This window comes from Panthera onca, chromosome E3 (genome assembly GCF_046562875.1).
Source record: "Panthera onca isolate mPanOnc1 chromosome E3, mPanOnc1 haplotype 2, whole genome shotgun sequence".
Classification (NCBI taxonomy): Eukaryota; Metazoa; Chordata; class Mammalia; order Carnivora; family Felidae; genus Panthera; species Panthera onca.
The window spans coordinates 6,855,808-6,883,793 of NC_138354.1; the positions used below are offsets into that span (position 1 = coordinate 6,855,808).

Here is a 27,986-nt window from a genome sequence, read left to right on the forward strand (position 1 = left end):
CCAATATCAAAATTCAGTGGTGCCTCTGTGTGTGTGTGTGTGTGTGTGTGTGTGTGTGTGTGTGTGTGTGTGTGTTTCTCATTCCCAGTTCTGTTCTTTGATCCTTGTATCTATCCCTGCACCGGTGCCAGGCTATCTTGATTACTGTAGCCATATAGTACCTCTAAACATATGTCCAGTGATTCCTCCCATTTTATTTTTGTTAGAATTGTGTTAGTTATTCCAGTGCCTTTGCCTTACAGTACAAATTTATAACCAGCTTATCTATGTTTATATAATATTTTCCAAGGCTTTGTAAGACATGATTTAATCCTATCAATCAATTTGTGGAAAATCTGTATCTTTACCTCGTCATGTCTCTCAATGTATGAACACAGTATGTGTTTATTTAGGTTTTCTCTTATTCTTTTCACCAACATTTTGCCCTCTGCATAGAGATCTCATACACGTTTTGTTAAATGTGCACCTAAAGTATTTTGCCTTCTTTGAGTGTTTATAATTGTTGTTGTGTTTTTAATGGGTTTTGACATATTCTTGTTATTATATAGAAATGTGATTGGTTTTTGTGTTGATTTTGTTTCCTGCAACCTAGCTTAGTTCATTTATTTGATGCAGTGGTCTTTTTTTCCTAAAGTTTATTTATTTTGAGAGAGATAGAGAGAATCCCAAGCAGGCTCTGCAATCTCAGCCCAGAGCCCAATGTGGGGCTCCAGTTCATGAACTGTGAGATCATGACCTGAGCCAAAATCCAGATCTGGACACTTAACCAACTGAACTACCCAGGTACCTTGAGGGCTCTTTTTTTTATATTCCTCAATATTTTCTACATTGACAATTATGTCACTTGAAATAAGGACACTCTGATGTTTATTTTTCCAATCTGTATGCCTTTTATTTCGTTTTGTCTTATTGCATTAGCTAGGATTTCTACTACAATGTTGAATAAGAGTGGTGAGAGTGAACATTTTTGCCTTGTTCCTGATGTTAGGAGGAAATATTCAGTCTTTTGCCACCTAAAAATTCAGATATATTTACAATGAAACTGTATATGTTTGTGATGTTTTGATTTATGTATTATTATGAAATGAGTATGACAAGTGAATTAATGTAACCATCACCACCCAGAGTTATTTTGTGTGTGTGTTAAGAACATGTAAGATGTATTTTTTTTAAGCAAATTTCAGGTATACAGTACAATGTTAATAATTATAATCACCATGCAGTATATTCAGTCTCTAGAACTTAGTCATCTTATAACCAAAAGTTTACATTGTTTGATTAGTATCTGTCCCTTGCCCTCTGACCCAGCCTCTGATAATTATCACCTACCCACTATACTGAGCTTGACTTTATTTTTCTAAATTCCACTTATAAGTGGGATCATGAGATACCTGTCCTTCTGTGTCTAGTTTTGTTCCTTTAGTATCTTGCCCATGCTGTCCAGATTCATCCATCCTGTTGGAAATGGCAGGATTTCCTTCCTTTTTAAGGCTAAGTAGTATTCCATTTTCTTTATCCATTCATCTGTCCATTTACACTTAAAGTAATTTTTTTTTTTACTTAAAGTAATTATTGATAGGTTAGGATTTACTGTTGTCATTTCAGCAGTCCAGATGTTTCATAGATCATTGTTCCTTTCTCCTGTCTTCCTTTGTGATTTTATGTTGCTTTTTTTTTTACTAGTGGTATGCTTCTATTTTTCCTCTTTATCTTTTCTGTATCTACTCTAGGTTTTTGCTTACAAAAAACATCTACTCTAGGAGGCCTACATAAAACATCTTATAGATACAGCAGTCTATTTTAAGCTAATATGAACTGAACTTTGTTCACATTAAAAACTCAATGTTTTTACTCCTCCACCACCAATTTTATGTTTTTGATGTCACAATTTACATATTTTTATATTGTGTATTTAACAAATTAACAAATTATTATTTTAATTATTTGTCTTTTAACCTTTCACTAGAGTTATAAGTGATTTGGCTATCACCAGTACAATATCACTGTGTTCTGAATTTGACTATATATTTACATTTACCAGTGAGGTTTTAGACTTTCATGTGATTTCATGTTACTAGTAAGTGTCCTTTTTTTTTCAGCTTGAAGAACTCCCTTTAGTCTTTCTTATAATGCAGATTTAGTGGTGATGAATTCTTTCCACTTTTGATTCTCTGGAAATATCCTTATCTCTCATTTCTTTTTTTTAAGTTTATTTTAATTTATTTTGAGAGAGAGAGAGTAAGCAGGAGAGGGGCAGAGAGGGGTAGAGAGAGAATCTGAAGCAGGCTCCATGCTAACAGTGCAAAGCCTGATGCTAGGCTCGATCGCACTAATCGTGAGATTGTGACCTGAGCCAAAATCAAGACACTTAACCAACAGATCCACCCAGGCACCCCAAATTCTCTCTCTTCAGAAGGTCTTCTTTTCTGGGTAAGTATTCTTGGTTGGTATCTTTTTTCAACACTTTGAATAAATCACCCACTAACTTCTGGCTCTCAAGATTTCTGCTGAGGAATCAGCTGATAGCCTCATGGATGTCCCCTTGTATGTGATGAGCTCCGTTTCTCCTGATTCTTTCAAGATTTTTTTAGTTTTTAATTTCTGACAGTTTTATTATAATGTGCCTTGGTGAAGTCTATTTTGGATTCAATCTTATAGGGGACTTTTATGCTTCATGTCTTAAGATCTCCATATATTTCCCCGGGTTTGGGAAGTTTTCAGCCATTGTTTCTTTAACATTTATTCATTTTTGAGAGACAGAGAGAGACAGCACGAGCAGGGAAGGGGCAGAGAGAGTGAGACACAGAATCTAAAGGAGGCTCTAGACTCTGAGCTGTCAGCACAGAGCCCAACGCAGGGCTTGAACCCACGAACTGCGAGACCATGACCTGAGAGAAGTTGGATGCTCAACCGACCGAGCAATCCAGGCGCCCCTAGCCATTGTTTAAGTAAGCATTCTTCCCACTTTTTCCTTCTACCACTGAGTCTTCCATATGTGAATATTGTTTCACTTGATGGTGTCCTATAAGTCCTGTAGGCTTTTTTTTCTCCAGTTATTTTCTTATCTTCTTCTTCTTTTTTTTTTTTTTTTACCCTGCTCTGACTGGATAATTTAAACTAATCCAGGAGGGCATAGTTGATTAGGCAACTGGTGGCCATGTTAGCCACTGCATGTCATTGGCAGCAAGAGCAGTGGAGGGTTCTTTGTGGCTGCACAGCTGTTGGGGTCTTCAGTAGCACCACCAGATCCAGTGCCAGGAGATTGGAGCAAGCAGAATGTTGGCCAGAATTGGAGCTATGCATATGCTCATCTATGGAAGCTGAGAGCAGGCACATGCTCAAAACTGGGCTGGGACCACTGGTGGGGACCATGGCCAACTGTGGGTACAGAGGTAGCTTTGAGTGCCTGGGCTGTCTTTGGGCACTCAGGTGGCTTCAGGGGCTAGCTACTTGTTCATGCACAGCAGTCAGGGCTCATGACTGGAGTTCACACAGGCTGTGTAGTTTTACAGCTTCAGGGTTTAGCTCTGGTCTCAAGTGGTAGTGCATTCCAGTGACAGGAGTCAGGCCTGGCTCAGACACCTGAGAAACAGCTGGGGCCTGGGCTGCTTTGTACATATGCCCAGTCACAGAGGCCAGGGCTGGCTGCTGGTGCAGATTCCAGGCTCAGGGTGTTGGTGGTGACACTGGCTGAGGCAACTCAAGTGAGGGAAGATGGGGCAGAGCAGGACTCAGGGAGCTGGAACATACCAATGTGAAAACCTGTAGGACTCTCAGAAGCAAAATCTTTTGAAGGTGCACAGTGCTGTGCCAGCTGCTTGTTCCTTAGCAGCTAAGGTTTGCAGGGTCTTCTGCAGAGCAGGACACAGAGAACCATGCTTATTCATGCCACTTAGCTGATACTGGTAGTCCTGCCCTTTTTTGTTCCTAACTGTCTCTAGATGTGTCAGCTGTGTCAGTCTCCGGGAAGTTTGAAACCAAAGTGGGTCTCTTGTGCCATGCCCTGAAAGACTGGCGCCAGTGATCCCTTACCCTTCTGTTCCCTACCCAGCAGGGGCCCCTCTCAGTCTGAGGAGTGTCTTCCTGGTGCTGAGCAGTGCTGGCCTGGGGCCTGGGATGATGTAGGCAGAATGAAGCTATTCTCCCTACTCTTCCTGTGCAGTTATTCTCAGGAGTTTTGCTCTATGGTGAGGTTGAAGCTTCTTAAATGGACTCCAAAGCTCTTAGGCCTATTTTTGTTTGTGGATAGCTGTCTAATTCTTGTTCTTTGTGGGGTGACAGAGGCTGGCATGACCCATTCCATCATCTTGGTGATGTCATATCAGTCTAACATCATTGAGGTGATGTTAGCTGTGGGGTTTTTTAGATGCTCTTTATTAAGTTGAGGAAGATTTCCTCTGTCCCTAGTTTGTGAGTTTTAAATGTGACTGGGTATTGGAGATATCTATATTAAAACAAAATATAGTTTTGGAAGATGGAAGAAAGATTTGAGCTGTTTGGCTTGATAGACCAGTCCCTACTGAGAAATAGAATTCTCTCACTCTTTTTCCTTCTGTCCCTTTAGGGAAATACAGGGGGAATAGTTTTCCATGTACCTGCATTATTTCTTCAGAATATCAGATAGATTCCTAATCTTTTTTTTAAGTTTATTTACTTATTTTGAGAAAGAGAGAGAGAGAGAAAGTGAGAGAGCTTGAGCGAGCGTGGGGGAGGGGCAGAGAGATGGAGAGAGAATCTCAAGCAGACTCTGTGCTGACAGCAAGTATCCTGACATGGCACTTGATCCCACAAACTGTGAGATCATGACCTGGACCAAAATCAAGAGTCAGATGCTTAACTGACTGAGCCACTCAGACACCCCAGATTCCTAATATTTTTAGTGTTAACTATACTGTTTTTTTTTTTTAAATCACCATATCAAGACATCTGTTTTTGAGTTGCTCCTGCTACAGATATATGTGAAGACAGAACTGGTCTGAGACAGCATACAGTTTGCCAGGGCTCTCTGGCTATCTCTACCAATCCATTTCTACTCTGCACAGTTTAGGAGAAGCACTAGTGTTAATCTTGTGTATGCCCCTGGAGGAGTAGTTTCCCTACCAGATTTCCCCAACTGCATTTACTTCAAAAAGAAGATTGGAATAGAAGATTGGAAAGAAGTCTGGAAAGCATATCAGGTGGCTGGACGTCTCCTTGAGCCTTGCAGGAAGCTAGGCATTTGGGATAAATATTTATTGAGCATCTGGCATAGGGCCTGCTACTAATTAGATAGGCAGTAAATATTTGTTGAATAATTTCTGCCCACTTAACAAATTTTCCACATCCCTTGAGAGACCTTCAAAACTTATATAAGGCAAAATGTCTTTTGCTTTGACGCTAGAGTCTTGGTCCAGTGGGATTTATGAAAAGTGCCATCTCTCTGTCTGAAGATGAACAATGGAAGAGAATACGAACAGTGCTGTCTCCAACCTTCACCAGTGGAAAACTCAAGGAGGTAAGAAAGGGAGGACTTTCAATTAGGAAGTTAAGGAATGCACCTGGGCACAGATAGAAACTAAGACCATAGTCCATCTCTTAGGGGTAGTCTGCTGAATTTGGGCTTTTTAAAAGGGGTATTTTATTTTCATGTCCTAGAAGAGACATAATAAGATATGTTATTTAAAAAAATGACTGCTTAAAAAACACGACAAAAAACATTGTTCCATGTTTGTGAAAGCCATATCATTCTAGGACTTGATTTTCTGATTTAACTTCAGGCAGTATTGTATTTGTGTGTAGATGTTCCCCATCGTTGGCCAGTATGGAGATGTGTTGGTGAGGAACCTGAGGAAGGAGGCAGAGAAAGGCAAGCCTGTCACCTTGAAAGAGTAAGTAGAGCTGCACCTGCTGGGCTTCTGGCTCTGTCATGACACTTTCCAGCTGCTGACACAGAGCCAAACTCCCACTGTTGAGTTAGTCCAGCGAACAAACAGAAGTAGGCATGTGGTGCTACAAGTCCAGTGGGCCACCCAAGAAGAGGTAGCACCCCTCAAAAGGCAGGGAGGTCAGGAGAGAGAGGGTCTTCTTTTGTGTATGTGAGGCGGGATTAAGTTATCTGCTTGATTGTCCCCTTGGATATTCTGGAAGACAAAAATAACATTGTTTGAAAAGAAGAAACATAATTTGATGAATCATTGTATGTAGAGAGTATGGAATGGTGGGAGGAGAAGGCACTTTGTACATATTGGTGGGCAGTGGGTGGGACAGGGAAGTTATCATGTGGAACTTAGAACAACTTAAAGCCCTTCCTGATTTTGTTGAGGATATTAGCAAAACATTAAATATTAACTTTATGACCACTTGTCCTTCCTTCAATAACAAAGGAGAGAAGGCCCTGCACATGTTAGGGTAATATATATATATATATATATATATATATATTTTTTTTTTTTTTTTTTTTTTTTTTTTTTTTGCCTAAACTGTGATATTTTTAAATTATGCAGGATGACCAGATGTACACTGGCACTGCCCTAGGAAAACTAGTGGAATATGATCACTTATCTATGACATCCCATAAATCAATATTGGAGTGATCTGGTATATATTTTTTGACCAGGAACATTCTTAGTTCTTATATTTTCCAGATATGAGTGTGTCCTCAGGGAAAGCTCTGATCACTGGAGTTGAGGGAGAGAGGGTCTTTCAGGAGCCTTAGCAGGGGTGTAGAGAAGAAGGGATGACATTCCTGGCAGCACAGATTGTGGTGTTGTTCTGTAATGTGCTGAAGAAGAATCAGCTCTGAGCATAGATACTGTGGTGAGAGAAGGTCCAGATCAGTTTCACCCTTCTTGACTCCCCTAGGAAGGGTTAATATTCCACCATTTACTCTGCCCAGACACAGTGCTAATCTGGCTTCTATTGTCCATGCTCGAAACACACTACTGTAATTTGCCTGACTCTGGGTCGGAGCTCATGACTGAGCTCATGGAGCTAAGAGGTGTGTCTGACTTGCCATAGTATCACCATCTTAGCACAGGGCCAGCTGCATCACTGACACCTCATGACCACTTCATGAGTGAGAGTGATCATATATAGACTCTTTAGATGATCCAGCAGGTGGTTCTGAAAGTGTGGCTCTTGTCTTGCCTGGGCATCAGAATCTACATGTACTTCCTCCTGTCTGTGTTGGATAAGGATGGTAAAGAGTTGGTGATTTTACGTATCCATGCCTTTCTTTCTCTACTCAGCATCTTGGGGGCCTACAGCATGGATGTGATTACTAGCACATCGTTTGGAGTGAACATTGATTCCCTCAACAACCCACGAGATCCCTTTGTGGAAAATACCAAGAAGCTCTTAAAATTTTCGTTTCTGGATCCATTTTTCTTCTCATTATGTACGTACACTACTATTTTTGCTTTTTCTCTTCCCTTTTTTCTTTCCTTCTTCTCCTCCTTCATCCCTCACGTTCTCCCTTCCTACCATTCTACAACAATTTTATTGATATATAACTTCATTTAAAATATAATTCAATTGTTTTTATGGCTTGAGTTTCGTTGATAAAGGAATAGATAAAGAAAATGTGGTATGTATATTCAACAGCATCTTATTGAACCATAAAATGAAGGGAAATTCTGTACTGGACAATGTGGATGAATCCTGAAGGCTTTACGATAAGTGAAAAGAGTCAGAGAAAGATAAATACTGTATGATCTTAATACATGTAGAATCAAAAAACAACAACCAAGAACCAAAATCATACAAAGATGAGATCAGATTTGTGGTTACTAGAGGTAGGGGTGAAGGGGTAGGAATTGAATGAAGGTGATCAAAGGTACAAACATTCAGTTATAAGGGAGATAAGTACTTGACTGGTAATTTACAACATGATGACTATAGTTAACACTGCTGTATGATGTATTTGTAAATTGCTAAGAGAGTTGATTCTAGAAGTTCTCATCATAATGGAAAAATTTTTGGTTTTTTTAACTATATGAGATGATGGTTGTCAGCTAATTGCATTGTGATCATTTCTTTATATGTTTGTCAAGGAATTACGCAGTACACCTTAACTTATACAGTAGCTTAGATCTATTATAACTCAATGAAACTGAAAAAAATCGTTTTGGAACATTCAAAGATTCATGCAGCTTTTACTGCAGTCAGTGGTTAGAATATCATCCACTCAAATCCTGTAGTTTTTTAGTATCACATCCCACTTTCCTTAACCCTACACCACCATGAATCTACTTTCTATCTTAATTGATTTGCCTTTTCTGGACTCTATACAGATAGAATAATAGAATATGTGAATTTTGTGGCTGGCTTCTTTCATTAGTATAATGTTTTCAAAGTTTATTCTTGTTATAGTGTGCATAATTACTTCCTTTCTTTTTATGGCAGAATAATATTCCATTGTATGGACATACTGCATTTTGTTTTTCCTCCCATCATTTGATGGACATTTGGGATGTTTACAACTCTTGGGTATTGTGAATAGTGCTGCTGTGAATATTCGTATAAGTTTTTGTTTAGATACCTGTTTTGAACCTTTTTTTTTTAGTTACTCAGGGGTGGAATTGCTAAGGTATGTAGTAACTTGTTATATGCTAAGGTATAATAAGTGTGCTTAACTTAATAAGGAACTGCCAAACTGTTTTCCACAATAGCTACACCATTTACATTCCCACCAGAAGGTATGAAGGTTCCAGTTTCTGACCATCCTTGCCAACATGTGGTTTACACTTGTCTACTGTTTTGATGATGGTCACCTTAATGGATGTGAAAGGGTATCTTATTGTGGTTTTGTTTTGCACTTCTCTAATGGCTAGTGAGGTTGAATAACTTTTTATATGCTTGTTGGCTGTTTCGTAACTTCTTTAGATAAATGTGTATTCAAATTTTTGCGCATTTATAGTTCAGTTTTTTGTCTTTTTGTTATTGAGTTATAAGAATTCTCTGTATCTTTTAGATACAAATTCCTTATCTGATACATGATTTGCAAATTTGTCTCTCATTCTGTAGGTGTTTTTTAACTTTCTTCAAAGTATTTTTCTGTAAGCATAAAATGTTTAATTTTGATGATGTACAATTTATGTATTTTTCCTTTTATTTTTCTGCTTTTGGTGTCATATCTTAGAATTCCCTGGGAAATCTGAGAGCATGAAGATTAATCCCTTGATTTTCTTCTAAGAGTTATAAAGTTTTAGCTTTTAGGTTTGGGTCTTTGATCCATTTTGAATTTCTTTTATATGTGGTATAAGTTAGGAGTCCTACTTCTTTTTTTTTTTTTTTTTTGGCATGTGACCATCCTCTCTTGTCCCAGCACCATTTATTGAGAAGATTTTTTTTTCTCCACTGAGTGGTCTTGGAAACTTTGTCAAAATCAGTTGACCATAAACACATGGGTATAATTGTGGACTCTAAATTCAATTCCATTGACCTTTATGTCTGTCCTTATGCCTGTACCACATTGCCTTGATCATTATGGCTTCATGGTAAGTTTTGAAACTGGAAGTCTGACTTCTACAACTTTATTCTTTTTTTTTTTTTTTTTTGAGATTGTTTTGGCTATTCTGGGTCCCTTACAATTCCATATAAAATTTAAGTTTAGCATGTCATTTTCTACAAAGAAGCTAGCTAGGACTCTAATAGGGAATGCATTCATCTGCATTTCAGGAGTATTGCCGTCTTGACAATATTAAGTTCTAATCCATGATCATTGGATGTTTTTCTATTTACATAGATCTTCTTTAATTTATTTCAATTAATATTTGTGGTTTTCAGAGTATAGTTTTGCTCTTCTTTTGTTAAATCTATTCCTAAGTATTCTGTTCTTCTCAATGTTGTTGTAAATGGAGTTATATTCATAATTTTGGTTTTAGATTTTTTATTTCAGTGTATTGAAACATAATTGACTTTGTATGTTGATCTTGTATCCTGAAACCCTGCTAAGCTGGTTTACTAGGTCCAATAGATTTTAATTCATTCCTTCAGATTTTCTATGTACAGTGCCATGTTATCTGATAATAAAGATGCTTTTACTTCTTTATTCCCTCAATGAATAGAGTTTCTTTATTTTTGTTTGTTTGTTTTGCCTACCTTTTCTGTCTAGAACTTCTAGTACATTGTTGAATAGAAGTGGCAATAGAGACAGCCTTGTTTTGTTTAATCTTAGGGGAAAGTGTTCAGTCTATTTCTATTAAGTATGGTGTTAGCTGTGAGTTTTTGTAGATGCCCTTTATCAGATTGAGAATATTCGTTTCCTAGTTTGTTGAGTGTTTTTGTTGCAAAAAGGTATTGGACAAAAGTATTGTCAAATACTTTTTCTGCATGTATTGAGATGGCCGTATGGTTTTTTAGAAAAATTGTTATTGTTATGCTGTATTATATAACCTTGCATTGCTGGATAAGCTCCTCCTGGTTATGGTGTATCCTTCTTTTGATAATGTTGCTGGATTCAGTTTGCTAGTATTTTGGTGAGGATGTGTGCATCCATGTCATGAGATACGTTGGTCTGTGTTTTCTTGTTCTTTGCTATCTTTGTCTGGTTTTAGTATCAGGGTAATACTGGCCTCATAGAATGAGTTTGGAAGTGTATCTACCTCTTCTATATTTTGGAAGAATTTGTGCAAAATTGGTGTTGATTCTACTTTAAATATTTGCTAGAAGTCACCTGTGAAATCATCTGGAGCTCAGCTTCTTTTTGTGGGTAGTTTCTTCACTACCAGCTCAATCTTTTTGTCTTTCAGATTGCCTAATTTTTTAATGTCACTTTCTTTTTTTTAATTTTAAAAAAGTGTTTATTTTTGAGACAGAGAGAGACAGAGCATGAGCAGGGGAGGGGCAGAGAGAGAGGGAGACACAGAATCTGAAGCAGGCTCCAGGCTCTGAGCTGTCAGTACAGAATCTGACATGGAGCTCACAGACTGTGAGATCATGACCTGAGCCAAAGTCAGACGCTTAAACGACTGAGCCACCCAGGTGCCCCAGTGTCAATTTCTAGTTTGTGTTTTTCTAGGAATTTTTTCATTTCATCTAAGTTTTCTAATTTATTGGCATACAGTTGTCCATGGGATTCCTTTTTAGTCTTTTTTATTTCTGTAATGTCAGTAGTAATCTCTCCTTTCATTTCTGATGATAGTAATTTGAATCTTCTCTCCTTTTTGTTTTGTCAGTCTAGCTAAATGAATGACCAAGCATTCTTAGAATGAATCAGCTTTGTTTCATTGATTTTTATGTTGTTTTTATTCCCTAGTTTGTAAGTTTCTTTTTTTTTTTTTTTAACGTTTATTTATTTTTGAGACAGAGAGAGACAGAGCATGAACAGGGAGGGGTAGAGAGAGAGGGAGACACAGAATCCAAAACAGGCTCCAGGCTCTGAGCTGTCAGCACAGAGCCTGACGCAGGGCTCGAACTCATGGACCGTGAGATCATGACCTGAGCCGAAGTCGGACGCTTAAGCGACCGAGCCACCCAGGGGCCCCATCTAGTTCGTAAGTTTCTGCTCTTGTCTCTATTGTTTGCTTCCTTCGGCTTGCTTTGGGTTTAGTTTCCTCTTGTTTTTTCAGCATGTGTTTGACAGAAAGCTGGGTCCTTGATTTGAGATCTTTGTTCCTTTTAAATGTAGACATTTAAAGCAATAAAATTCTTCCTTGTCTGGCACAAAAACAGACACATAGACCAGTGGAATAGAATAGAAACCCCAGAACTAGACCCACAAACGTATGGCCAACTCATCTTTGACAAAGCAGGAAAGAATATCCAATGGAAAAGAGACAGTCTCTTTAACAAATGGTGCTGGGAGAACTGGACAGCAACATGCAGAAGAATGAAACTAGACCACTTTCTCACACCATTTACAAAAATAAACTCAAAATGGATAAAGGACCTGAATGTGAGACAGGAAACCATCAAAACCCTAGAGGAGAAAGCAGGAAAAGACCTCTCTGACCTCAGCCGCAGCAATTTCTTACTTGACACATCCCCAAAGGCAAGGGAATTAAAAGCAAAAATGAACTACTGGGACCTTATGAAGATAAAAAGCTTCTGCACAGCAAAGGAAACAACCAACAAAACTAAAAGGCAACCAACGGAATGGGAAAAGATATTTGCAAATGACATATCGGACAAAGGGCTAGTATCCAAAATCTATAAAGAGCTCACCAAACTCCACACCCGAAAAACAAATAACCCAGTGAAGAAATGGGCAGAAAACATGAATAGATATTTCTCTAAAGAAGACATCCGGATGGCCAACAAACACATGGCAAGATGCTCAACATCACTCCTCATCAGGGAAATACAAATCAAAACCACACTCAGATATCACCTCACGCCAGTCAGAGTGGCCAAAATGAACAAATCAGGAGACTATAGATGCTGGAGAGGATGTGGAGAAACGGGAACCCTCTTGCACTGTTGGTGGGAATGCAAATTGGTGCAGCCACTCTGGAAAACAGTGTGGAGGTTCCTCAGAAAATTAAAAATAGACATACCCTATGACCCAGCAATAGCACTGCTAGGAATTTACCCAAGGGATACAGGAGTACTGATGCATAGGGGCCCTTGTACCCCAATGTTTATAGCAGCACTCTCAACAATAGCCAAATTATGGAAAGAGCCTAAATGTCCATCAACTGATGAATGGATAAAGAAATTGTGGTTTATATACACAATGGAGTACTATGTGGCAATGAGAAAGAATGAAATATGGCCCTTTGTAGCAACATGGAGAGTGTGATGCTAAGTGAAATAAGCCATGCAGAGAAAGACAGATACCATATGTTTTCACTCTTATGTGGGTCCCGAGAAACTTAACAGAAACCCATGGGTGAGGGGAAGGAAAAAAAAAAAGAAGTTAGAGTGGAAGAGAGCCAAAGCATAAGAGACTCTTAAAAACTGAAAACAAACTGAGGGTTGGTGGGGGGTGGGAGGGAGGGGAGGGAGGGTGATGGGTATTGAGGAGGGCAGCTTTTGGGATGAGCACTGGGTGTTGTATGGAAACCAATTTGACAATAAATTTCATATATTGAAAAAAAAAAGAGAGATACTCTAAAAAAAATAAAAAAAAAAAATTCTTCCTGGTCACTGCTTTTGCTACATCCCGTGAGTTTTGGTATGTCATGTGTTCATTTGTATGAGTTTCCACGTGATTCCCAATTACCCTTTGATTGCTTTTTTGAACCATTGTTTATATAGGAGTGGGATGTTTAATTACCACATATTTGTGAGTTTCCCAGTATTCTTTGTGCTCTTGATTTCTAACTATATTCCTTTGTGTTTGAAGGGCATCCTGTGTATTATTTGCATCCTGACGACAATTTCTTACAAAGCATGACTTTTTGCCTTTTAAAAAATGTTTATTTTGAGAAAGAGAGAGGGAGAGTGTGAGCAGGGGGAGGGGCAAAGAGAGAGGAGAGAAAGAATCACAAGCAGGCTACATGCTGTCAGCACAGAGGCTGATGTAGGGCTCGATCTCACAAACCTCAAGATTATGAGCTGAGCAGAAATCAAGAGTGGGTCTCTTAACCAACTGAGTCACCCAGGTGCCCCTTAAATAGCATGATTAATTAGAGTAGCATATTATGATCTTATTTATCCAAAGAGACTCTACTCCAAAAATAAAAGCTAAGATATCCGGGAATGCAATTCTGTTGCTTTGGTCACTGCAAAGAGGTGGAAGCGGACACTGATCTCACTGCTGTAGTGGTGACCCCTATGTGTGACTTGCCCTGGCTCAGCCGTTGTTTTAAAATTTCCAGTAAAGGTCATAAAGTTAATGACTCCTCGTGTCTTTTACTCCTCTGATTGGAAGAGCAAATTATAATTGTCCCAGGTAAATTTTGCATTTTCACTGTGCTTTCCATTGTTCTTTTTCCTTACAGTACTCTTCCCATTCCTTACCCCAGTTTTTGAACTATTAAATATCTGGCTGTTTCCAAAAAGTGTCATTAATTTTTTCACAAAATCTGTAAAAAGGATGAAGGAAAGTCGCCTCAAAGATAAACAAAAGGTAAATCCAGTGGTGGTTACATGTGGGTGTTCGCTTTTGATCTTTTATTGGGTTGTGTACATCTCATGTGTACACTTCTTTTTTTTAAATTTAAATTCAAGTTCGTTAACATACAGTGTAGTCTTGGCTTCAGGAGTAAAACCCCATGATTCATCTCTTATGGTAGAGAACTGTAGAGTTTAGAGCAGGAGAGTTCTAACATTTCAGGGAGAATGAAGAAGGTGGAGGTTAGGGAAGGAGAGAAGAAAATGAGTCAGGGAATATTTAAAATTTAATAATAAGCATGGCAACTGGTATGTCACTGCACAAAATTTGGTGAGAGAAAAACTACCACTTTCCTTCATTAAATTGTGAAAGGGTAAAAAGTATTATGTAAAATCATTTTCCTGGTAGTATAATTTCTAAGCTCTTATATGGACAAATAATCCTTTCAATTCCAAGCCTCTTATTTTACACCTTCTCCAATGGAAGATCCTATCAAGTACAGGGTGAAGTATAGTCTTTGTTAAACTTGAGGCTGCCATTTTCTGGAGTGGGCAGGAGTCTTCACTGGACACTCAGGCTGCAGGCTGGCTAAGCCAGTTTTGCCTTCATGAAGCTTGGTGGCCAGAAAAGAATGTGTGCTGGGTACTCCAAGATGTCAGTGAAGATTGTGCAGAGTTCTGAGAAGGTGGGGCACTGGAAGATGCTGACACAGAAGCTCTCCATGGAGTTTGCAGAGGTCAGGGGATTGATCTATGTGACCATTCAATAAGAATTAAGGCCATTGGTGCCTGGGTGGTTCAGTCGGTTAAGTGTCCGATTTCGGCTCAGGTCATGATCTCGCAGTTTGTGAGTTTGAGCCCCACATTGGGCTCTGTGCCGACAGCTCAGAGCCTGGAGCCTGCCTCGGCCTGGAGCCTGTGTCTCCTTCTCTCTCTGCCCCTCCCCCACTTGTGCTCTGTCTCTATCAAAAATAAATAAATGTAAAAAAAAAAAATTAAGGCCAGAGTTAAAAAGGACTGGCATCAGGGACTTTCTCCTGAGCAAGCAGGCATGACAGGAGAGGGAGCAGGCAATTCTTTGTCCAGGAAGCTGTGGTCAAAAGCCAGAAAAGCTGAAGGCAAGAACCAAAAAGCAGTGGGACACAATAGCTGGATTCCTTTCAGGGAAGCATCCAGTTCTCCAAGTTTGTAGCTGGATGTTTTTGTTTAGTGATGACTCTGAGAAAACTAGTGAGACCTTTGTGCATAAAGGGGCCATATTCTTAGGAAAGAAGTTAAGTCCTGCACCCCTGACTTAATTCTGACTTCACAAGTGACTTTTTGTCATTGCAATTTCTCTTTCTGCTTTCAGCACCGAGTGGATTTGCTTCAGCTGATGATTAACTCCCAGAATTCCAAAGAAACGGACACCCATAAAGGTAAGCAAGGAGAGCTTCAGAGGGCCAGCAATGGGGTGGATCAGAGACATGGGGTGGTTCTGAGATGTGGAGGAAGGTTTCCAATGGATGGAATTTCTTCAAATTGGAGAATGACACATGCTCAGATACAAATGGTAGCCAGGAACACTTTCCAGAAGCCCTCAGATCATTGAAGAGCAATGATAGACAAAGTAGTCAGTAGTCTGCCACAGGGGAGCTTGTTTCCAATGTGAATCCTCTGGCCTACTCCAGACCCACTGAATCAGAACCTCTGTCTGGAAATTCATATCAAGGCTTCATCACACCAGGAATCACATGGCCCCATTGTTGGTGACCTTCACTTGGGACACCTGGTTAAAGTTGTGTTCACTGGCTTAATCTATGGTAAAGTTTTTTTTTAAAATATTTATTTATTTTTGGAGAGTACACGTAGGGGAGAGACAGAGAAAGGGGGACAGAAGATCTCAAGCAGGATCCATGCTGACAGTCTGACAGTGTAGAGCCTGACATGGGCCTCGAACCCACAAACCATGAGTTCATGACCTGAGCTGAAGTCGGACACTCAACTGACTGAGCCACCCAGGTGCCCCAATCTACTGTAAACTTTTATTTTTCCCTTTGTAATTAATAAGCAACTGGTGCAGGATGCCTTTGCAGTTGTATAAGTACTGCATTTCTCTTTGGACATTCACCTACTACTTTTATCATCCATGAATGGTATTTGACTAAAACCATTATTACTATGGTGGTTGCAAAATGATGAATTTCTAATTCTACCATTTCTTCCACATTTTGAGGAAAGTCCATTGTTAGGGTGAGATTTCCATTCTCTCTCATTAATTAATTTATTTGTATATGTCAGTATGATCTCTTTTATTACTATCTTAGTCCCTGATATCATTCTTTAGTTATATCTTCAATTCTCTCAGATTTGCCCTCTGGAAGCACTTTCAAGTGGGCTCCTTTCCCTTTTCTTTTTTCTTTCTTCTTTTTTAATATTTTTAATACACTTTTGTCACAGTTTTAGGTTCACTAAAATTGAGTGAAAGACACAGATTTCTCATATTCCCTCTGCCCTACTTACAGACAGCACTCCCCATTATCAAAATCCCTCACCATGTGGTACATTTGTTACAATAATTTTACCTACATTGACACATTATTACCATTCAAAAATTCATAATTTACATTACAGTTCACTCTTGGTGTTGTCCATTCTGTGGGTTTTGACACACACGTGTGTGTGTGTGTGTGTGTATGTGTGTGTGTGTGTGTGTAATATATATAATATATAATTTTATATATGTGTATATAATATATATTATATATATTACACACACACATATATCCACCATTACAGTAAATAGAGTATTCTTTATCCCTTTCCCATATTATTTTTTTGAGCATTTCCTAGCATTCTGGTGTGAGACATTCCAGGCTTCTCTTCTGTTTCCTCTGATGAGCCTTGGAATCAGCCATTTCTCCAAGAATCTCTGTTTTCTTTTAGCGAGAAGGGTATTTAGAAATCAAAATCTGGGCTCTAGGAGTGTTCATTGTTACTAGGGTTTCTTTGCTTCTATTTTCTCTCAGTAGACCAAATAAAAACATCAAATATATTCATATAGGAGTGATAAACATAAATATTTCTATATCCACAGCCAATGATTATGCTGTGTCTAAAAGAAAAAGGGAGCCTTGGTTTATAGTTGTATCTATGACTGAAATAGTCCCATCATAGTTAATTTCAGGATATCTATGGTTTGACAACCATCTCACAGAATTTTTGAGTATTTAACAGTTGATTCTAGAGAAAAAGGAAGGATCACACTACTAAAATATATCTATACTGTGTCCATATCCTATCCTATCCTATCCTATCCTATCCTATCCTATCCTATCCTGTTTTATGGTATTCTATTCTATCTATCTAGTTCTACTTTCTGTGATGATGGAAATATTCTACATACTCCTGGTTCAGTATAGAACCACTATGCACAGGTGGTTATTGAGCATTTGACATGTGGCTAGTGTCACTAAAGAACTGAATCTTATATTGTATTTAATCTAGTTAATTAAAATTTAAGTATAAATAGCCACATTGGGTAAGTGTCTACCACAGCTCTAAAGATTATCATGGGGTTCATAATAATCAAAGGAAAGAATATGATAGTTGAATTTATCCACAGCAGCATCACAGAAGGTATGACTTGGAAATCAGAACTCTGTAGACCTTTTTTACACTCATTTTGTATTGTTCTTAGTTGTGAATTATGTGTTTGTGGCAGGTACCATGCTAATTTCAGTGCTCTAAGTATCTAATGGTCCTAATTCAGTTCTAATCAAAGTGATTAAAGCTTGACTATACTGAGTTCCTTCCAGGAGAAAATAAAAAGTTGGGTTATGATTCAGAGTGGGACCATTCTCTAAGGAAGGTGACATTCAGGCCATGATTGAATAAGCATTGCTAATTCCACTTACTATATTCTTTTTTTTAAATATAATTTTATTGTCAAGTTGGTTTCCATACAACACCCAGTGCTCATTCCAACAAGTGCCCCCTTTAATGCCCATCACCCCTTTCCCCTCTCCCCCACCCCCATCAGCTCTCAGTTTGTTCTCTGTATTTAAGAGTCTTTTATGGTTTGCCTCCCTCCCTGTCTGTTTGTAACTTTTTCCCTCCCTTCCCTTCCCCCATGGTCTTAAATTTCTCAAGTTCCACATATGAGTGAAAACATATGGTATCTGTCCTTCTCCGACTGGCTTATTTCACTTAGCATAACACCCTCCAGTTCCATTCATGGTGCTGCAAATGGCCATATTTCATTCTTTCTCATTTCCAAGTAGTATTCCATTGTATATATAAACCACATCTTTTTTATCCATCCATCAGTTGATGGACATTTAGGTTCTTTCCATAATTTGGCTATTGTTGAAAGTGCTGCTATAAACATTGGGGTACAAGGGCCCCTATGCATCAGTACTCCTGTATCCCTTGGGTAAATTCCTAGCAGTGCTATTGCTGGGTCATAGGATAGTTCTATTTTTAATTTTTTGAGGAACCTCCACACTGTTTTCCAGAGTGGCTGCACCAACATTCTTCTCAAAGCTAGAACAAACAATCCTAAAATTTGTATGGAAACACTTACTGTATTCTGTTTGTCTATATGTCATGCTGGCCAATGTCCTTCTATTGATCATTGTTTCTCTGCTGTTTTAATGTGGTTGATTAGACTAGCATCAGACACAACTCTTCTAGCTTTTGTCTGTGTTATAGTTTCTGTACATATCTGAGATCATCCATTGGAAGAGTTGTGCCCCAGGTCTTCTATTAGCTGAGACTTCTCAAGGGTATAATCCATGCTTCTCAAACTAGATTGTGCACACAAATCACCACATCTCATGAAGCTCGTATTTTGATTCGATAGCTCTAGGTGAAGTTTGAGATTCTGCATTTTTAATAAGCTCCCAGATGTTGCTGATCCATGAACCACACATTGAGGACCAAGAGTTTATCTGTAGCCCAACATTATTTTCTTCTTTCCTGCAAGTATGTTTAGATGAAAGATCATTTAATTTTCCTGACAATTAAGCCTTAGCATTAATTAAACTGTCAAAAAATTTAAGCTTATTTTAGCTGAAAGAATTTACATTTTCCTGGGGGAGAGCACCATCCCATATTACTTAGGCCTGGCATACTCTTAGGATTTTCTAACGGACAGACTGATAACACAGTGTATGTTAGACAGAAATGCCATCTCCTGAAATTACCCATCTGTGGTGGTGGGGAGGGTGGCATAACCAGAAACAGATGGCTAAGAATAGTATAGACTTTGGGAATAACCAGATCAAGACAACTTTTGCCTCTTTCTCACTGTGGAAGATTGAAATCAGAGTGAAACCACTCTGAGTTTGATTCCAAATTGCTTTTATATTTTTCTCCTGAGGGATTTAGGAGTTTCAAATAGATGTCTCATTATCTAAACTATGATGTTTTACTTACCTGCTTTAACTAAAATGTCTCTCTTCTCCTTTTAGCTCTGTCTGATCTGGAGCTCGTGGCCCAATCTGTTATCTTTATTTTTGCTGGCTATGAGCCCACCAGCACTTCTCTTTCCTTCCTTGTGTATGAATTGGCCACTCACCCTGATGTCCAGCAGAAACTGCAGGAGGAGATTGATGCAACTTTCCCTAACAAGGTGAGTGGTTCATACTGGCCAAGTGGGTCAGGATATGCTCGCTTATGCCTCAGTAACATATTAACTCTCAAATCTAGTGGGTTTTCATAACAAAGGTTTACTTGTAACTCATATTTGCATGTCCAGCATGGGTATTAGTGGAGGATGAGTCTCTGCTCCATATAGTTACTTGGGGATACAGAGCAAAGAGGCTCCACTTATACCTGATTATCTGGACCTTGGGGGCTTCATGTTGGCTGGGGAACAAGGAGATAGAGTGTTGCTCACTTGCTTTTCAGATGTTTGGCCCCAAACTCACATGCATCTCCTTAGTTCACAGCCCATTTTCAAAGTGGTTTCCCCTAAATTCACATAGGCTGGGAAATATGGGGGTCTACATGGATATTGGATAAGTAGTGAGTGTCTCTACCATCCACCCTCTGAAGGGTCAACTCTAAACATCTCTGTGTAACAAGGCAGGAAGCTGAGCTACAGAGAGACAACATAACTTTCTTACACTATCACATAGCTAGTGTGAAGAAGCCAGGCTATGAGCCAGGGTGCCTGGATCCTGGTTGAACTCTTAACTTCTCCAATGTTGGCTCTTAAATACAATACCAAGCAATAGGCACATATTGCCCATGCTGTCTCAGATCTCTTCCAAAACTGGAATTCCTGTTTATGAAGACACCTGGCCTCTGGGGCTGGAGCGGTTTATTTGACGAACAGTGAAACCCCGAAGGGACAACTAGCAGACCCTTCCCACAACAGGAGGTGGGGCTGAGAGTAAGGTTCTGATCCCCTTAACAACTTTCCCTAGAACTGAAATTGTGTGCTGCAGGTGGAAGGATTTTAAGCCCTACTTAGGGGATTGACCCAGCAGTCAGCCCTAGTCATTACTATTGCATACACATGGTAGGGGGCGATTGAGCAGGTCATGGGATATGGTAGACATTAAGATGTTCATATGCCATTTACTAAAATACATGCTTCTCAGGGGTTCCTAACAATTCAGTAATAGTGCATAGACTGAGCTGAACATTGATTCCAAATCTCAATTCATCAAAATCTGTTTCTTTCCTTCTAGGCACCTCCCACTTATGATGCTCTTGTACAGATGGAGTATCTTGACATGGTGTTGAATGAAACCCTCAGATTATACCCAATCGCTGGTAGACTTGAGAGGGTCTGTAAGAGAGATGTGGAAATCAGTGGTGTGTTCATTCCCAAAGGGACAGTGGTGATGGTGCCAACCTTTACTCTTCACCGGGACCTGGATCTCTGGCCAGAGCCTGAGGAGTTCCATCCTGAAAGGTAGAGGGAACCCTGGAAAAGGGAACACACCCTTATATGGGAAGATATTCTGATATTTCTTTGTATAGAGAACAAATATATGGTTGTACAGTTATTTATTTGCACATCTTTTTATTTGTAGGAGTATTTTTCTAATTACAAAATAATTGTCAAAATTTTACAAACTGCATTAAATGTGTCGTTTGCTTTGGGTAGTATACACATTTTAACAATGTTTGTTCTTCCAACCCATGAGCATGAAATGCTTTTCCATTTATTACATCCTCTTCAATATCTCTCATAAATCTTTTATAGTTTTTAGAGTACAGAGCTTTTACCTCTTAGTTAGATTTATTCCTAGGTATTTTATTATTTTTGGTGCAATTGTAAATAGGATCAATGACTTGATTTCTTTTTCTGATGTCTCGTTATTAGTGCATAGAAATGCAACAGATTTCTGCACTTTGATTTTATATCCTGAGACTTTGGTGAATTCATGTATTAGTTATAGCAATATTTTGGTGGAGTCCTTTGTGTTTTCTACATAGAGTATTATGTCATCTGTGGTAGTGAAAGTTTGACTTCTTCATTGCTGATTTGGATGATATTTATTTATTTATTTATTTGGTCTGATTTGCTGTGGCTAAGACTTTCAGTGCTATGTTAAATAGTAATGGTGAGAGTGGGCATCCTTGTCTTGTTCCTGAACATAGGTGAAAGGCTCTCAGCTTCTCCCCATTGAGGATGATATTGCTGTGGGTCTTTTGTACATGGTCTTTCTTTTTAAATTTTTTTTTAACCTTTATTTATTTTTTTTGAGACCAAGGGAGACAGAGCATGAACGGGGGAGGGTCAGAGAGAGAGGGAGACACAGCATCCGAAACAGGCTCCAGGCTCCGAGCTGTCGGCATAGAGCCTGACGCAGGCTCAAACTCACAGACTATGAGATCACGACCTGAGCTGAAGTCGGATGCTCAACCGACTGAGCCACCCAGGCGTCCCTGTACATGGTCTTTATGATGTTGCAGTATGTGCCATCTGTCTCTACTTTGTTGAGGGTTTTTATAAGAATAAATGCTGTATTTTGCCAAATGCTTTCTTTTCATCTGTTGACAGGCTCATATGGTTCTTATCTTTCTTTTATTGATGTAGTGTATCATGTTGATTGATTTGCAAATATTGAACCACCCCTGCAGCCCAGGAGTAAATCCCATTTGATCATGGTGAATAATTATTTTAATGTACTGTTGAATTCTATTTGCTGGTATCTTGTTGAGATTTTTTTTCTTTTTTTAATTTAATTTTTATTTTTTAAAATTTACATCCAAATTAGTTAGCATATAGTGAAACAATGATTTTAGGAGTAGATTCCTTAATGCCCCTTATCATTTAGCCCATCCCCCTCCCACAACCCCTCCAGTAACCCTCAGTATGTTTTCCATATTTATGAGTCTCTTCTGTTTTGTCCCCCTCCCTGTTTTTATGTTATTTTTGTTTCCCTGCCCTTATGTTCATCTGTTTTGTCTCTTAAAGTCCTCATATGAGTGAAGTCATATGATATTTGTCTTTCTCTGACTGACTGATTTCACTTAGCATAATACCGTCCAGTTCCATCCACGTAGTTGCAAATGGCAAGATTTCATTCTTTTTGATTGCTGAGTAATACTCCATTGTGTATATATACCACATCTTCTTTATCCATTCATCCATCAGTGGACATTTGGGCTCCTTCCATACTTTGGCTATTGTTGATAGTGCTGCTCTCCCATTCTGTCAGTTGCCTTTTAGTTTTGCTGATTGTTTCCTTCACTGTGCAGAAGCTTTTTATTTTGATGAGGTCCCAGTAGTTCATTTTTGCCTTTGTTTCCCTTGCCTCCAGAGACGTGTTGAATAAGAAGTTGCTGTGGCCAGGATCAAAGAGGTTTTTGCCTGCTTTCTCCTTGAGGATTTTGATGGCTTCCTGTCTTACATTTAGGTCTTTCATCCATTTTCAGTTTATTTTTGTGTATGGTGTAAGAAAGTGGTCCAGGTTCTTTCTTCTGCATGTCGCTGTCCACTTTTCCCAGCACCACTTGTTGAAGAGACTTTATTCCATAGGATATTCTTTCCTGCTTTGTCAAAGATTAGTTGGCCATACGTTTGTGGGTCCATTTCTGGGTTCTCTATTCCATTTATCTGAGTGTCTGTTCTTGTGCCAGTACCATACTGTCTTAATGATTACAGCTTTGTAGTATAGCTTGAAGTCTGGGATTGTGATGCCTCCAGCTTTGGTTTTCTTTTTCAAGATTGCTTTGGCTATTCGGGGTATTTTCTTGTTCCATACACATTTTAGGATTGTTTGTTCTAGCTCTGTGAAGAATGCTGGTGTTATTTTGATAGTGATTGCATTGAATATGTAGAGTGCTTTGGGTAGTGTCATTTTAACAATATTTGTTCTTCCTATCCAGGAGCATGGAATATTTTTCCATTTTTTTGTGTCTTCTTCAATTTCTTTCATAAGCTTTCTATACTTTTCAGTGTATAGATTCTTCACCTCTTTGGTTAGATTTATTCCTAGGTGTTTTATGGTTTTTGGTGCAACTGTAAATGGGATCAATTCCTTGATTTCTCTTTCTGTTGCTTCATTGTTGGTGTATAGGAATGCAACCGATTTCTGTGCGTTGATGTTATATCCTGCAATTTTGTTGAATTCATGAATCAGTTCTAGAAGTTTTTTGGTGGAATCTTTTGGGTTTTCCATATAGAGTATCATGTCATCTGCGAAGAGTGAAAATTTGACCACCTGGCCGATTTGGATGCCTTTTATTTCTTTGTGTTGTCTGATTGCAGAGGCTAAGACTTCCAATACTATGTTGAATAACAGTGGCAAAGGTGGACATCCCTGTCTTGCTCCTGACCTTGGGGGGAAAGCTCTCAGTTTTTCCCCATTGAGGATGATATTAACGTTGGGTCGTTCATATATGGCTTTTATGATCTCGAGGTATACTCCTGTCTCTACTTTCTTGAAGGTTTTTATCAAGAGAGGATGCTGTATTTTGTTAAATGTTTTCGCTGCATCTATTCAGAGGATCATATGGTTCTTGTCCTTTTTTTATTGATGTGATAAATCACGTTAATTGTTTTGTGGATATTGAACCAGCCCTGCATCCCAGGTATAAATCCCACTTGTCATGGTGAATAATTTTTTACATATATAGTTGGATCCGGTTGGCTAATATCTTGTTGAGGATTTTTGCATCCATGTTCATCAGGGAAATTGGTCTATAGTTCTCCTTTTTAGTGGGGTCTCTGTCTGGTTTTGGAATCAAGGTAATTCTGGCTTCATAGAAAGAGTTTGAAAGTTTTCCTTCCATTTCTATTTTTTGGAACAGCTTCAAGAGAATAGGTAACTCTTCCTTAAATGTTTGGTAGAATTCCCCTGGAAAGCCATCTGGCCCTGGACTCTTGTTTTTTTGGGAGATTTTTGATTACTAATTCAATTTTTACTGGTTATGGGTCTGTTCAAATTTTCTGTTAATTCCTGTTTCAGTTTTGGTAGTGTATATGTTTCTAGGAATTTGTCCATTTCTTCCAGATTGCCCATTTTATTGGCATAAAACTTCTCATAATATTCTCTTATTATTGTTTTTATTTCTGCGGTGTTGGTTGTGATCTCTCCTCTTTCATTCTTCATTTTATTTATTTGGGTCCTTTCCTTGTCTTTTTGATCAAACTGGCTAGTGGTTTATCAATTTTGTTAATTCTTTCAAAGAACCAGCTTCTGGTTTCATTGATCTGTTCTACTGTTTTTTGTTTTTTGTTTTGGTTTTGATAGCATTAATTTCTCTAATTAATTTCTCTAATTAATTTCTCTAATCTTTATTATTTCCTGTCTTCTGCTGGTTTTGGGTTTTATTTGCTGTTCTTTTTCCAGCTCCTTAGGGCGTAAGGTTAGGTTGTGTATCTAGATTTTTCTTCCTTCTTTAGGAAGGCCTGGATTGCTATACAGTTTCCTTTTATGACCGCCTTTGTTGCGTCCCAGAGGTTTTGGGCTGTGGTGTTATCATTTTCATTGGCTTCTATGTACTTTTTAATTTCCTCTTTAACTTCTTGGTTAGCCCATTCATTCTTTTTTAAAAATTTTTTTTATTATATGAAATTTATTGTCAAATTAGTTTCCATACAGCACCCAGTGCTCATCCCAAAAGGTGCCCTCTTCAATGCCTATCACCTAGCCTCCCCTCCCTCCCACCCCCGCCATCAACCCTCAGTTTGTTTTCAGTTTTTAAGAGTCCCTTATGCTTTGGCTCTCTCTCCCACTCTAACCTCTTTTTTTTCTTTTTTTCTTCCCCTACCCCATGGGTTTCTGTTAAGTTTCTCGGGACCCACATAAGAGTGAAAACATATGGTATCTGTCTTTCTCTGTATGGCTTATTTCACTTAGCATCACACCCTCCAGTTCCATCCACATTGCTACAAAGGGCCATATTTCGTTCTTTCTCATTGCCCTGTAGTACCCCATTGTGTATATAAACCACAATTTCTTTATCCATTCATCAGTTGATGGACATTTAGGCTCTTTCCATAATTTGGCTATTGTTGAGAGTGCTGCTATAAACATTGGGGTACAAGGGCCCCTATGCATCAGTACTCCTATATCCCTTGGGTAAATTCCTAGCAGTGCTATTGCTGGGTCATAGGGTATGTCTATTTTTAATTTTTTGAGGAACCTCCACACTGTTTTCCAGAGCAGCTGCACCAATTTGCATTCCCACCAACAGTGCAAGAGGGTTCCCGTTTCTCCACATCCTCTCCAGCATCTATAGTCTCCTGATTTGTTCATTTTGGCCACTCTGACTGGCGTGAGGTGATATCTGAGTGTGGTTTTGATTTGTATTTCCCTGATGAGGAGCGATGTTGAGCATCTTGCCATGTGTTTGTTGGCCATCCGGATGTCTTCTTTAGAGAAATATCTATTCATGTTTTCTGCCCATTTCTTCACTGGGTTATTTGTTTTTCAGCTGTGGAGTTTGGTGAGCTCTTTATAGATTTTGGATACTAGCCCTTTGTCCAGTATGTCATTTGCAAATATCTTTCCCATTCTGTTGCCTTTTAGTTTTGTTGGTTGTTTCCTTTGCTGTGCAGAAGCTTTTTATCTTCATAAGGTCCCAGTAGTTCATTTTTGCTTTTAATTCCCTTGCCTTTGGGGATGTGTTGAGTAAGAGATTGCTACGGCTGAGGTCAGAGAGGTCTTTTCCTGCTTTCTCCTCTAGGGTTTTGATGGTTTCCTGTCTCACATTCAGGTCCTTTATCCATTTTGAGTTTATTTTTGTGAATGGTGTGAGAAAGTGGTCTAGTTTCAACCTTCTGCATGTTGCTGTCCAGTTCTCCCAGCACCATTTGTTAAAGAGACTGTCTTTTTTCCATTGGATGTTCTTTCCTGCTTTGTCAAAGATGAGTTGGCCATACGTTTGTGGGTCTAGTTCTGGGGTTTCTATTCTATTCCATTGGTCTATGTGTCTGTTTTTGTGCCAATACCATGCTGTCTTGATGATGACAGCTTTGTAGTAGAGGCTAAAGTCTGGGATTGTGATGCCTCCTGCTTTGGTCTTCTTCTTCAAAATTACTTTGGCTCTTTGGGGCCTTTTGTGGTTCCATATGAATTTTAGGATTGCTTGTTCTAGCTTCGAGAAGAATGCTGGTGCAATTTTGATTGGGGTTGCATTGAATGTGTAGATAGCTTTGGGTAGTATTGACATTTTGACAATATTTATTCTTCCAATCCATGAGCAGGGAATGTCTTTCCATTTCTTTATATCTTCTTCAGTTACCTTCATAAGATTTCTATAGTTTTCAGCATATAGATCTTTTACATCTTTGGTTAGATTTATTCCTAGGTATTTTGTGCTTCTTGGTGCAATTGTGAATGGGATCAGTTTCTTTGTTTGTCTTTCTGTTGCTTCATTGTTAGTGTATAAGAATGCAACTGATTTCTGTACATTGATTTTGTATCCTGCAACTTTGCTGAATTCATGTATCAGTTCTAGCAGACTTTTGGTGGAGTCTATCGGATTTTCCATGTATAGTATCATGTCATCTGCAAAAAGTGAAAGCTTGACTTTATCTTTGCAAATTTTGATGCCTTTCATTTCCTTTTGTTGTCTGATTGCTGATGCTAGCACTTCCAACACTATGTTAAACAACAGCGGTGAGAGTGGGCATCCCTGTCATGTTCCTGATCTCAGGGAAAAAGCTCTCAGTTTTTCCCCATTGAGGATGATGTTAGCTGTGGGCTTTTCATAAATGGCTTTTATGATGTTTAAGTATGTTCCTTCTATCCCGACTTTCTCAAGGGTTTTTATTAAGAAAGGGTGCTGAATTTTGTCAAAGGCCTTTTCTGCATCGATTGACAGGATCATATGGTTCTTATCTTTTCTCTTATTAATGCGATGTATCACGTTGATTGATTTGCGAATGTTGAACCAGCCCTGCATCCCAGGAATGAATCCCACTTTATCATGGTGAATAATTCTTTTTATATGCTGTTGAATTCGATTTGCTAGTGTCTTATTGAGAATTTTTGCCTCCATATTCATCAGGGATATTGGCCTGTAGTTCTCTTTTTTTACTGTGTCTCTGTCTGGTTTAGGAATCAATGTAATGCCGGCTTCATAGAATGAGTCGGGAAGTTTTCCTTCCCTTTCTATTTCTTGGAATAGCTTGAGAAGGATAGGTATTATTTCTGCTTTAAATGTCTGGTAGAACTCCCCTGGGAAGCCATCTGGTCCTGGACTCTTATTTGTTGGGAGATTTTTGATAACCGATTCAATTTCTTCGCTGGTTATGGGTCTGTTCAAGCTTTCTATTTCCTCCTGAATGAGTTTTGGAAGGGTGTGGGTGTTTAGGAATTTGTCCATTTCTTCCAGGTTGTCCAGTTTGTTGGCATATAATTTTTCATAGTATTCCCTGATACTTGTTTGTATCTCTGAGGGATTGGTTGTAATAGTTCCATTTTCATTCATGATTTTATCTATTTGGGTCATCTCCCTTTTCTTTTTGAGAAGCCTGGCTAGAGGTTTGTCAATTTTGTTTATTTTTTCAAAAAACCAACTCTTGGTTTCGTTGATCTGCTCTATAGTTTTTT

The 27,986-nt window shown here is 38.8% G+C and overlaps 2 protein-coding genes across 3 annotated transcripts in view; one reads left to right on the forward strand and one right to left on the reverse strand.

Annotated features, from left to right (window-relative positions):
* TRIM4 (tripartite motif containing 4) overlaps window positions 1–27,986 on the reverse strand; it is a 423,353-nt gene that overhangs the window by 183,865 nt on the left and 211,502 nt on the right. The window lies entirely within an intron of this gene.
* LOC132674742 (cytochrome P450 3A12) overlaps window positions 1–27,986 on the forward strand; it is a 93,159-nt gene that overhangs the window by 7,570 nt on the left and 57,603 nt on the right. The window contains exons 5-11 of one of the 2 annotated variants that reach the window (XM_078439842.2): window positions 5,381–5,494; window positions 5,779–5,867; window positions 7,227–7,375; window positions 13,866–13,993; window positions 15,329–15,395; window positions 19,431–19,591; window positions 20,658–20,884. In XM_078439842.2, coding sequence (XP_078295968.1) covers window positions 5,381–5,494; window positions 5,779–5,867; window positions 7,227–7,375; window positions 13,866–13,993; window positions 15,329–15,395; window positions 19,431–19,591; window positions 20,658–20,884 — 935 coding nt within the window. The remainder of the gene's footprint in view (window positions 1–5,380; window positions 5,495–5,778; window positions 5,868–7,226; window positions 7,376–13,865; window positions 13,994–15,328; window positions 15,396–19,430; window positions 19,592–20,657; window positions 20,885–27,986) is intronic. The other variant, XM_078439843.1, reaches the window with a different exon arrangement.